We start from the raw sequence: 11062 nt of genomic DNA, 5'->3' as shown, positions 1-11062 counted from the left end.
TTCTACTTCCTTAGCCACCAAACACTTCAACCTTTAATTAGTATCACTAGCCACTGTATGTTATATGCTCAACTGTCACAAAAGCAACTAAAATATGCAGCCAAGACCCAAATTCAAACCCAGCTTCCTCCCTGACAAATTAACGTTTCTTGGGGCTAGAGAAACGGCTCTACAGTTAGGAGCATTGGGTAGTCTTCCAGAGGACCCAGGTTTGATTCCCAGCACCCACATGGCAGCACACAACTCATTCCAGGGGATCTGGTGTCCTCTTCAGGAACTAGGTACACAGTGGTGGAAGATACACATGCATAGAAATAAAGTCTTAAAACCCATATAATTTCTCATGTATGATATACACACGTATATCCACATAAAGAGAATGTGTGTCAAAGGTGAACTGCTTAGGCTCAAGCTCAATGAAACAACTGCTCATTCCTCAAGTGGAGACAATTACACTAACTGGGGACACTCCAGTGAGTGGGGTAACTTGAAATTCGAAGCTGTTACTGATACTGTGCCTGGGCAGGACCGGAGTATAGGTAGCAGGAGACAGTAGAAACCTTAGATCAGTGGTTCCCGACCTTCCTGGTGCTACGGCCCTTTGTTTCTTTTAAAGTGGTGACCCCCAACAACAATTATTTTGTTGCTACGTCATAACTATAATTCTGCTACTGTTATGAATCATAATGTAGTGAATGATCTGATCTGCAAACCCAAAGGAGTTGCGGCCCACAGGTTGAGAACTGCCGCCTCAGTTTAGAGGCCCCCAAGTAGTCCAGAGTAGTTTGGACATGGCCGATAGAAGCAAAACCGGTAAATCTGGCCGTTTAAGAAAGGCTAACCATACAACTAATCCTAAGTAAATTAAATCCTATTAGGATTTGCCAGGGGACCCTCACTTTTGTTCCTTACCTATGCACTTGTTTCCTCTAAGTATGTACATCACAATTCAATCCTATGAATCCTTTGCATGAACTGAAAATCCGCCAAATTCTAGTTGTTTCAGTTTGCTGCTGATGTGTAGTCAAATCAGACTCCCAAAGGAGCGGGCTTTGCACAAAACTGTCTAGTATGCGGTACAACTTCGGCAGCACCTTGAGCCAGATGAAACAGTATACTCTTGCACTTAGGAGATGGAGGAGGATCAAGCATTCAAAGCCATCCAGATCACATAGTGTCTCCTAACAGCAAAAACCTCCTTTTAAACTGAAAAGAAAACAAAAACGTAGCATACGCCAAAATGTTATAATTAATCACAAACAAGGAAAAAGCGTTACGTAAATTAACCCATTTATTAGAGAGCAGGCAGGTCTCAAACGGTATGCTTCTACTGGTCTTTCAGTTCCTTCAGTCTTCTGATGGCAGACTTCACTGTGACGGCAGAAGTCGTGCTGTTAAGAAAGGTTCCAACACAATTAAGGATGTTAACACAGGAATCCTAAGTCAACCTGCCTCTCAGGGTTCCCCTGCAATCCTCAAGTCTGACCTTCTCCTGGTAAGAATTCTATGGTCTCCTTCCCCAATACCATGCCACACAAATCCCAAGACCTAAAGACCACTGCTAAGGAAGTCACACTGGCATGATGGCAGAATTCTAAGGTTCTTCTGATTTCCCTAACATTTAAAAGAAGCTGACCCAGACTCCATGAGATAAATAAAAAGTATCTTAAGGTACTTTCCTTTGAATAGGACAGCAAAGGCGGGATGACCAAAGATTCAGGACGCATGCCCCAAAGTCAAACAGCTAGACCACAGGTTGTACATATGAATAGTCACCTGTAGGGAGAGCACTCTGGCTTCCATCCTTCCTTCTGCTATCCTAAAACTCAAGGTGCTTAAATACATCCACACTATCATTTCAACACCAAGACTTCAGTAAAAACTGAAACCATACACTTGATTTCTCAGCAACTAGCTACACACCACAGGAACAGTGTACAGGGAGCACAGGACCATGCTACTCAGAACCTAAGGACCTCAGGGCCAGCAAACAGCACCAAGGTGCCTTTAATTCTCAGATGCTAAGCTCTAAGGACAAAGCAAATGATGACAGAAAGGAGGGTTCACCTTAGCAACACCATCCAGCCCTGTCACAGCACTACAGCTTGTTTCATATGACAAGGGCGTGGCCGCCCAAATTTTTCTATACAAACCCAAACGAACTAGCCTCATTTAAAAAACATTTTATAGACATAACCTGTCACCTTTAATTCCAGCACTGGGGAGGCAGAGGCCAGCCTGGTCTACAGAGTAAGTTCCAGGACAGCCAGGGCTACACAGAGACCATAATTTTCAAAAGACCCCAGTAACTGTACAATTTGGAGTAATAGAAGAATCAAATCCCAACTTTCATTTCAAATAGTTTTCTATCTCGATTTTAACTGAAAGAAAACTCTAGTTTTTAAGAAACCTTAAAGCATATTTACTTTTCCAGTCATAAAGATTAAAACTAGCCCAATATGTGTTAGACCTGGAATATGGATGGGGCTGTGCAATCCATAAACTTCCCCACAGACAAAAGAATTACACTCACTTGTAGGTCCACGCCCCACCAGCCACTGTTTTCATGCAGGAACCACAGTGCCAGATGCCAACGGCTCGTCTCTTCATCTTGGTCTACAAATATTTTTTAAAAGTTTTGATATGAAATATGTAAAAACATAAATCTATCAAGATTCCAGATTTTTTACCTAGCCTAGACTAGGTAAAAAAGGCAATTTATCTACCTGGTAAGCAGTTAAATTATAATCATCCAAGCGGGATATTAGATGCAGACCCAACTCTTGGGGGTTGGTATAGAAGCTTTAACAGTACACTCATTTCCCACAAATAGAGTCGTTATGGATTCTGCCCTTTCCCTCCCCAAAACCAGTTATCCTTCATGTCCTCAGGGAGTTCACAAAACCAGGAATGCTTCGCAAAAATTAACCCCAAATCCCCGTTTATCTTAGACTGGCCCACCGCTTACAAACCACCTTTGGTCCCCTCCCGCGGCCAACTCACCTTGCCACAGAAGGAGCAGGTGTACTTGGCGTGCTGGCTGATTTCAATTTTCTTCACCATTTTCCGGAGGGAGGCACCATAGCGGGTCCCGTATTTCCCGACGATCCCGACCTTCTTGGTGCGTTTAGCCTGCGGACAGAGGACATGACAGCGACATTTAGCGATGGGAAGCGAGTCCGTGCACGCACGCACACCGCTGCGCGCCAATTCAGCTGGGGCCTAATGTTTCCCAAGCTCAACCCGCAAGGCCAGCGTCCGCGGGGCGAGCGGGGCGAGCGGGGCTCCGGAGCGGCGCATTAACCGCGGAGCCGGGCCAAGCCCCGCCGAGCCGCCACCGGCCACCTCCGGGGCTCCAGACGCCGCCAGGACCCCGACAGCCGACGGGACACGGGACAACACAGGCTGCCCGAAGCGGGTGAAGGCGGAAAACCGGACAGAACGGCAGATGCAGACGGATAGCGACTTCCAAAGCAGGAACGCCGACACTCACCATGTCGCCGGAACCGAAGCCCAAGCCGGAGAGGAAGAGACGCAGTGCGCAGGCGCGGTTTTAGACCGTGAGCGGAAGTGACGTCGGCGGCCCCTCTAGGCACTGAACTCGGTGTTCCGGAGGTTTAGTCGCTGTCTCCTGGCTGGTGGTGCCTTAGGGAATGTCTAGATACGCTGGTGTCCCGTCTGTTGTCCACAACCTAGAGGAGCACCCTTCTTAGCTTGCACGTACACCAAAGTTATACAAAACCGGTGTGATTTGTTTTTCTTCCGTTCTGTTCGCGAGGAGACGGGTTTTAGGTGACTTACTTTTTAAGTGTTTCAATCACAACGTTGTGGCTGAGTCTCCTTGCTTACCCCACTGTTAACTTTGGAAAATCGTCAGACCCTGAGCCAGATGCTAACCATAGCAAAAGCCTAGGACCGGCTCCCAGGCCAAGTGGCAGTTCAGCAGGGAGACAGTCAGTCGTCACAATTAGGAGTTATGAAATGTTGCTGCTCAGAGCTCTGGGGGTAAGGTAAGGAAGAGGGTCCACTTGAGCGCAAGACCCTAGAGCAGCGGTTCTCAACCTGTGGGTCGAGACCCCGTGGGAGCGGGTCGACTGATCCTTTCACTGGAGTCGCCTAAGATCATTGGAAAACACAGATATTTTACGACTCCTAACAGTAGCAAAATTAGTTATCAAGTAGCAACAAAAATAATTTTATGGTTGGTGTCAGCACATGAGAAACTGTATTAAAGGGTCGCAGCATTAGGAAGGTTGAGAACCAGTGCCCTAGAGTCTGGAATTCTTCCAAGAAAAATGTGGTTGGGTTGGAAACATGGCTCATCGGTTAGGAGCACTGGCTGACCTCCAGAGCGCCAGGGTTGGATTCTCAGCCCCACATGGCTGCTCACAATCGCCTGTAACTTCAGTTCCAGAGGATCCGACGCCCTCTTCTGGCCTTTCTGGGCACCAGACACGAACTGGTACACAGAACATTACACATAAAATAAAATAGAAATTATTTAAAAGAAAGAAAAGTGTAATTGCAAAGCTGGGACTAGTTAACAGCCACTCCAGTTTTGCCTTTGGTTTGGTCCTTTGGTTCTACCTAGGGCTTTCTTCCTATTCATTTCAGAAACCATTCCTCTGGCCCCGAAGGCAGGTTTCTAGTCCAAGCCTGAAACCTTAAATCCCAACCTCTTCCTCTGTGACCACCATCTTCCTCCTAGTTTTCTCCGATGGTCGAGGGTCATGAGCAAGGGTCCGCTTTCTCATTCAGGACAGGAAGCAAGTAAACAAATGGTATTACTTCTTCATGTAGAACACATTTTAAATTTTTTCACTGCCTTTTTTGAAGGGATGGCCGGGAGAAACGAAGCTCAGCTAACTATTACAATATAAGAGTATAAGACAGAATCCATGAGAATGCTGCTAGGCAGGGTAGCATTACCTGACCATACTCCCAGTCAGAACTCTGAATAAATAGCTCCATTTCATACAACTAAATATTAACTACCTCAAGTGATTTCTTGTGTGTTTTTGTTTCTTCACAACAGCCTGCAGGCACGCATTTCATATCTTCACTTTCTTGGAGAAGTGGCTGAATCAAACACTGAGTCCTTCAGGATCTGAGTACTGTGCTGAGAGGGTCTCAGGAACTCAAGAGCAGCAGACAGTAATAATGATGCCAGATGGCACTATTTGAAAGGTGATGTGTCATGGGAACCGTCTAAGTGTATGTTCCATTTCATCTTCACTGTGATCATTGGCAGTTGGAACAGTTTTAATCTGCATTATTAAGATAACAAACTTCAGCCAGGGGGTGGCACACGCCTTTAATCCCAGCATTTGGGAGGCAGAGGCAGGCAGATCTCTGTGAGTTTGAGGCTAACCTGGTCTACAGAGCGAGTTACAAGACAGCCAAGGCTACACAGAGAAACCCTGTCTCAAAAAAAAAACAAAAAACAAAATTTCATGTGTTGTTTAGGAACACAGGCTCTGTAATTGGAGAATCAGGCTTTTCTAGTTTCCAGTTACAAGGCTGTTGACAAGTTCTTTCCTCTCTCTATGTTGGCTTCTCAACTACAAAATCTGCATAAGTATAATACCTGCTTAATAAAGTTGTGAAAAGTCAATGAGCAGAACACATTCAAAGTGTTCATCGCAGTGTCTGGAGCAGAGCAAACACCATACAGCTGTAAATATCACTGTCTGGATGAAGAATTGAAGGCTCAGAAGTTAAGAACCTTGCCCGGTGTCTCACAGCAGTGTAGTGATGGAACTAGAACACAGTCTTGGGCTGACCGATCCCAAAGATCTCTTAAATGTTAGCAGGCACTAACCCACATCATAGTAACACTGAGGAAAGAAAACATAAATCAGGCAGGGTACAGGCCAGATTCTGTAACTAATTTATGGTATGACTGTGGGTGAGCCACAGTCCTTAGATAAAGTACCACCTCTCAACTTCCCAGCAGCCAATGTATTTACAGCGAGGGTCTGGGCCAGATAACCCCTAAGGTCCCATGTACTTCTTAGCTTTTGTGGTTCCAGGGAGAGCTTCCAGATGTTGAATGCCGTTGAGACAGTGGCTGACTGTGTAGTTTATACCATCACTGCCTTATGGAACAAAAGCAGTTCTGTTTTTCTCCTCCCTATGCATTACTTGAGCTCTGGTTGTGCAAATTCAAGGAGGAGAGAAAGCAGAGAGTCTACTTTTAGGATAGTGGGCTGTGGAACTAGTTAAATGAATTTTTTTCTATGTATATTTCTTAATATTTCTATCATGAGCATGCACTTCTTTCATAGTCTGAAGAAATTACCACTTAAAAATAGTCCCAGCACAGGTGTCTCCATGACGGGTAAGGTGACCTGCTGACATCCCACACAACCTAAGTCAGAAGCTCATTTTTTAGTAAAAGCCAGGAACCTGTAGGTTCCTGGCCCCCATTTTGGGTAACTGTTGCATTGCTTGCTGACCTTGACCTTGATCTCTTCTTCCCTATGCTAATTCCCTGTGAGATTCCACCCTCCTGAGTGCTTGAGGGAAGTCCCTTGTCTGTGTATCCTGCATATTGTGTGTTAACAGCTTAGATGCAAGATCGTAAAACATTGATTGAACTTCTGCCCTCCGGGGTTCTCCCATTGTGCTGTAAGCCTTCAATAAACTGCATTTGGCATTCAAAAAAAAGGAAAGAAATTGAAGACAGCAATGTTCTAAAACAGGAGGTGGTGATGGTGTCATGGGCCTATGAGGATACTCTTGACTAAAGTCTATCAAATTGTGCAAACAGGAAAATTGTATACTATGTGAATTATCTGTCAATAAAGATCTTATATTTTTAAAAAAGGAAAATTGTATACTATGTGAATTATCTGTCAATAAAGATCTTATTTAAAAAAAAAATAGACCCAGCAAAGGTAGATGTGGTGGCACATACCTGTCATTCCATCCCTTGAGAAGCAGAGGCAGGAGAAGTAGTTCAAGGTCATCTTCAGCTATGTAGCGGGTTCAAGAACCAGCCTGGGTTACTTCAGATCCTGTCTCAACATTTTAAAATTAACTCTAGCAACCCCAGTGGCAATAAGGACACCAACCACTCAGATCTTGGGTTTCTAATAACTTCCCCCAACAGGGAAAAACAAAGAGCAAAACCAGAGTTCCCTGGAGAAGTAAGACTCTAGTACTATGGCAGGAGCCGTGTAAGATGAGCCCGGAGCCAGAAAAGAAGAACACATGTTCAAACCCAGGAAATCCTGTAACAATGAAGGGAGTCAGAAAGGAGCCAACTGAAAAAGCTGCCAGCAGACATGGTTACAGGCTTTCATAAAATAGTGTTGATTTACAACCCAAAGAATAAAATGAATACCCATGAAATGCCTAGAAATAGTTGAGTAAGTCCATGATAAGAAGAGAAACACCTCCTTTGGAGCAGTTTTAAGTCATTTATGTGGACACTCTGCCACCCGTTAAGCAGGAACACAACTGCCAGTCTTTGAGTATGAGGTGTACAGAACTCTCTTCCAAGGATGATGGCAAGGCTGAAGGAAGGACTTTACAGTAGAGAGGCCTCCCAAGCACCTCCTTGGACCAGATGATCCCGGTCAACATTAGCAGTGATGTCATACTGGTGGTGTGTGTTCTTGCTGTGATGCGGTACTTTACCTTTGTGATCGCCGTGTCTAGCACAGCTTGGTTCTGGAAACCTGACTTGGGTGACAAGAAAATAAAGGACGCACACACAGACGCACATACAGAGAAGCTGGGATCAAGGCCATGCTTACCCTGATAGAGCGGGACCAATTATGCAACAACCCAGCACCTCAGACTATGTACAGCCAGGGAAGAAAAGGTTAGCTAGTCAGTGTGAGGGGTCTCTGCAGGGAAGCAGTCTCAGGTTGTAAACATCCAGGGGGTGGGGAGCTGTAGTGGATACCCTCTTTACACTTTGTCAATATTCCCACAGAGACCAGATGAAGGCTTTGCCGGCTCTCTGATCCTGACCTGAGGAAGGCTTTGTCAGTTCCCATGGGTCAATAGTACACACCCACTCAGGACTTATCCACTCCTTACACATTCACTCAAGGCTTCCTCCACTGGCCATATGTGATGGTCTTCCAAACCCTCAAATTCATAACCCATCATACTTCTGGAGATATACACAGGGGTATGGTGTGCATGTGTTTATATGCATGTTCACATGTGTGTGAGCATGCATTTGAAAGCCTGAAGGACATCAGGAGTCTGCCTTGATCATTCTCCACTTGATTCATTAGGGCAGGGTCTCCCAGTTGACCACAGAGCTTGTAAACCCAGGTATTCTGGTAGCCTGCTCATCTCAGGGACCTCTTGTCTTTGCCTGCCTAGTTCTGGAATTACAGGTGGTCTACCATGTCCACCCTGCATTTATGTGGGTTCTGGAGACCCCAACTCATGTCATCAAACTTGAAAGTGCTTTATCTACTAAATTATCTCTACAGCCTAATAGGTCCGTTCTAACCGTGAGAAAAACATCAGACATTCTAATAGAGAGGCTCCTAAAATGTTTTACTGATACTTTCTCAAAATTGTCAAGAAGCATCAAAAACGCCGGGCGGTGGTGGCGCACGCCTTTAATCCTAGCACTCCGGAGGCAGAGCCAGGTAGATCTCTGTGAGTTTGAGGCCAGCCTGGGCTACCAAGTGAGTTCCAGGAATGGCACAAAGCTACACAGAGAAACCCTGTCTCGAACCCCCTCCCAAAAAAAGCATCAAAAACTCAGAAATCTTGAGAATCTGTCAATGCCAAGAGAAGCCTAAGGTGACATAATAACTGAGTAAACCATGGAATTAAATTAATCAAACTATCAGTATAGGTTCATTGATATATTGGGTGAAAAGATATACAAAAATATCTGGACTACTCCCTCAGTTTTCTATAAATCCCAAACAAAGTTTATTGAAGCCACCACTCAAGGGCACCATAACAAGGGCAGAGCTGTGTTGGTCTTTGCATCCCAGTAACCTAACAAAGCCTGGCATGCCAAGGGTAAGAATATTTGCTGATTGGGACTTGTTCTTTTACATATCATGTGATAGGTTTATATTTTTGCAAGTCAGGATTTCCTTGCCTTCCAAGGGGGATCCACTCACTCTAGAACTGGGTGGATGGGGGGGGGGCAGTGTGGTGTTCTAGAGGTTCAGAGAGATCACATGATTTGTCTGAAGTTACGTAGCCAGTAAGCAACATCTAGACCTCCTACTGTCCTGCTGCCTTTGAAAACTCAAGTCATTGGTTTGCTTTCTCTGCTGTACAGAATACTGCACACTGTGTAAGGGGGAGACAAAATCAGCTTCAAGTGTCCAGTAGCCATTAGTTCTCTGTGGTGGTGATTGTACTATGGAGATGCTGCTGCCTGGGTCTTAGATCTCTCAGTGCCTTTCAATCCTGTCTTCTCTCTGCCTTGCTTCAGGATCTGTCTTCTAGACTCTTTAATTTCTTTAGCCTGGGCACAATAAGACAACCGGAGTCACAGTGACTGGATCTGAAGCTTATACAGGGGTAGGAATGTCCTCAACGCATCTCTGTTCCATGACAGGCTCAACGTCCCTTCCGATGTTAGAATAGCGGAGGCTACAGGAGCAGCCACTTCTTTCCAGAAGGGGACCGGGGAAACTCTCCATGTGAACTGGCTGCTTACAGAAGCTGCACAACCAAACTTATGTGTGTTAGTGCAAACAAACGGGACCGATGTTTGATGGCGTCAGTGTGCGGCAACAAGTATTTGTAATGACCTTCCTGTCCAGTCTGGGCTTCCTAGCCAGGCATAACTGGTGTCCAGTGGGTAGGTACTGAGGCAGTCTAGGTCTTGCTGAGTGAACTGTTTACCCTGGCTCTATTCTTAACCTGGATCACCATCCAGCAAATTCACTGCCTCCCCTGGCATGGCCTCGGGCCTGGTGGGGTCAAGGAGGGGATGAGAAGAGACAGAGCCTGAGGAAGAACGCGACAGAGAAGCTGAAAACGAGACACTTCATAATAGGAGGAAGTCGTTCGTGCTCAGAGCGATTTCATCACACCAAACAATCCTCTCTAAATAGCAAGCTCGAGGATATACATACAAATAGCTCTCCCATAAAACCAGCTCTAAGTGACTGCAGAAAATTGTGCCTCTCATAAAGTCTCAATTTGTCTTATTTATGGGCAAATTCCCATCCCATTAGAGGCCCATGAGTTATAGATGTTCACCACATCATGCTCCCATACAAGTCTCCGTAAAGATCTTTTCTGAATCAATCACATCGTTCTTCGGAAGCATTCCAAGCACATCTTTCACCTCTAAAATAATAACTCAAAGTCACTTCCAGAGAGGTATCCTTTCAGCTGCTGGGGCCAAACGGTTCTCTTGGGGCATATGCAACATTTTATTCTTTCTTTAAAGAAATTTGAAGCACAAGTTCATCTCATGACAGAGCTATAAAGGACTTATCCCAGAGTCACAGGACTGTCCAGGGGACCATCAGGCTAATTCTGGACACTGAGAATCAATGTGTCCAAAACAGAGTCACACACATACATTCTTACCTTCCTTTTATAGCTTCTTAAATTCATTTAAAAATCAGCTAGTTTTTGTTAAAGGGCCAAAGGATCTGGCAGGATGACGGGTCACTCCTAAAGAGAGATAGGGTAGACCAACTGAAACAGTGGACAAGTGCATCATAGGAAATGGACCACTTTGGTATGACAAATTTGGCACAGTTTTTAAAAGCAAGTTTTAGGTATATACGAAATAAATTACAAATGCCTCCACCTCAAATTACATTAGTTATTACCTCTAAGAAGCAGTAGCATGGGGTGAGGGGGAATGTAAGACTTTCATTTTTTTTTTACTTACAATGTGTATTTCTAGAGTAATTTTATATCAAATATATAGTAGTGAATAAATGTCCCCCCAGAGTCACAGCTGAAAGGGCAGTCTTTTAATATGTGGTGCTGAGAATAACAGTCATCCAGGAAAAATTAACCTTGACCTGTCTCACTCCAGGTGGATGAAGCTAAACATTGAAAGTAACAATGCTTCTGGAGAGTATAACACTGGGCTCAT

General features: G+C 44.9%; 1 protein-coding gene across 1 annotated transcript; it reads right to left on the bottom strand.

Moving 5' to 3' along the window:
• Nucleotides 1–1273: 1273 nt before the first annotated feature.
• Nucleotides 1274–3578, bottom strand: Rpl37a (ribosomal protein L37a). Its single transcript, XM_036173396.1, has 4 exons — nucleotides 3494–3578; nucleotides 3004–3132; nucleotides 2534–2616; nucleotides 1274–1391 (listed from the first exon to the last, which is right to left on the bottom strand). The coding sequence occupies exons 1-4, from the start codon at nucleotides 3494–3496 to the stop codon at nucleotides 1328–1330; spliced, it is 279 nt and encodes a 92-aa protein (XP_036029289.1). The 5' UTR covers nucleotides 3497–3578; the 3' UTR covers nucleotides 1274–1327.
• Between the last annotated feature and the right edge of the window lie 7484 nt (nucleotides 3579–11062).

The sequence above is a fragment of the Onychomys torridus genome, chromosome 23, assembly GCF_903995425.1.
Source record: "Onychomys torridus chromosome 23, mOncTor1.1, whole genome shotgun sequence".
Classification (NCBI taxonomy): domain Eukaryota; kingdom Metazoa; phylum Chordata; class Mammalia; order Rodentia; family Cricetidae; genus Onychomys; species Onychomys torridus.
This window is presented reverse-complemented; position numbering and strand designations above follow the sequence as displayed.

Bases quoted from the DNA above. Each gene is read 5' to 3' on its own strand.
- Rpl37a (XM_036173396.1), bottom strand. The intron at 2,617-3,003 runs GTGAGTTGGCCG...AAATATTTGTAG, and splicing joins CCTGCTCCTTCTGTGGCAAG to ACCAAGATGAAGAGACGAGC. The intron at 1,392-2,533 runs GTGAGTGTAATT...CTTTCTTAACAG, and splicing joins GGTGGGGCGTGGACCTACAA to CACGACTTCTGCCGTCACAG.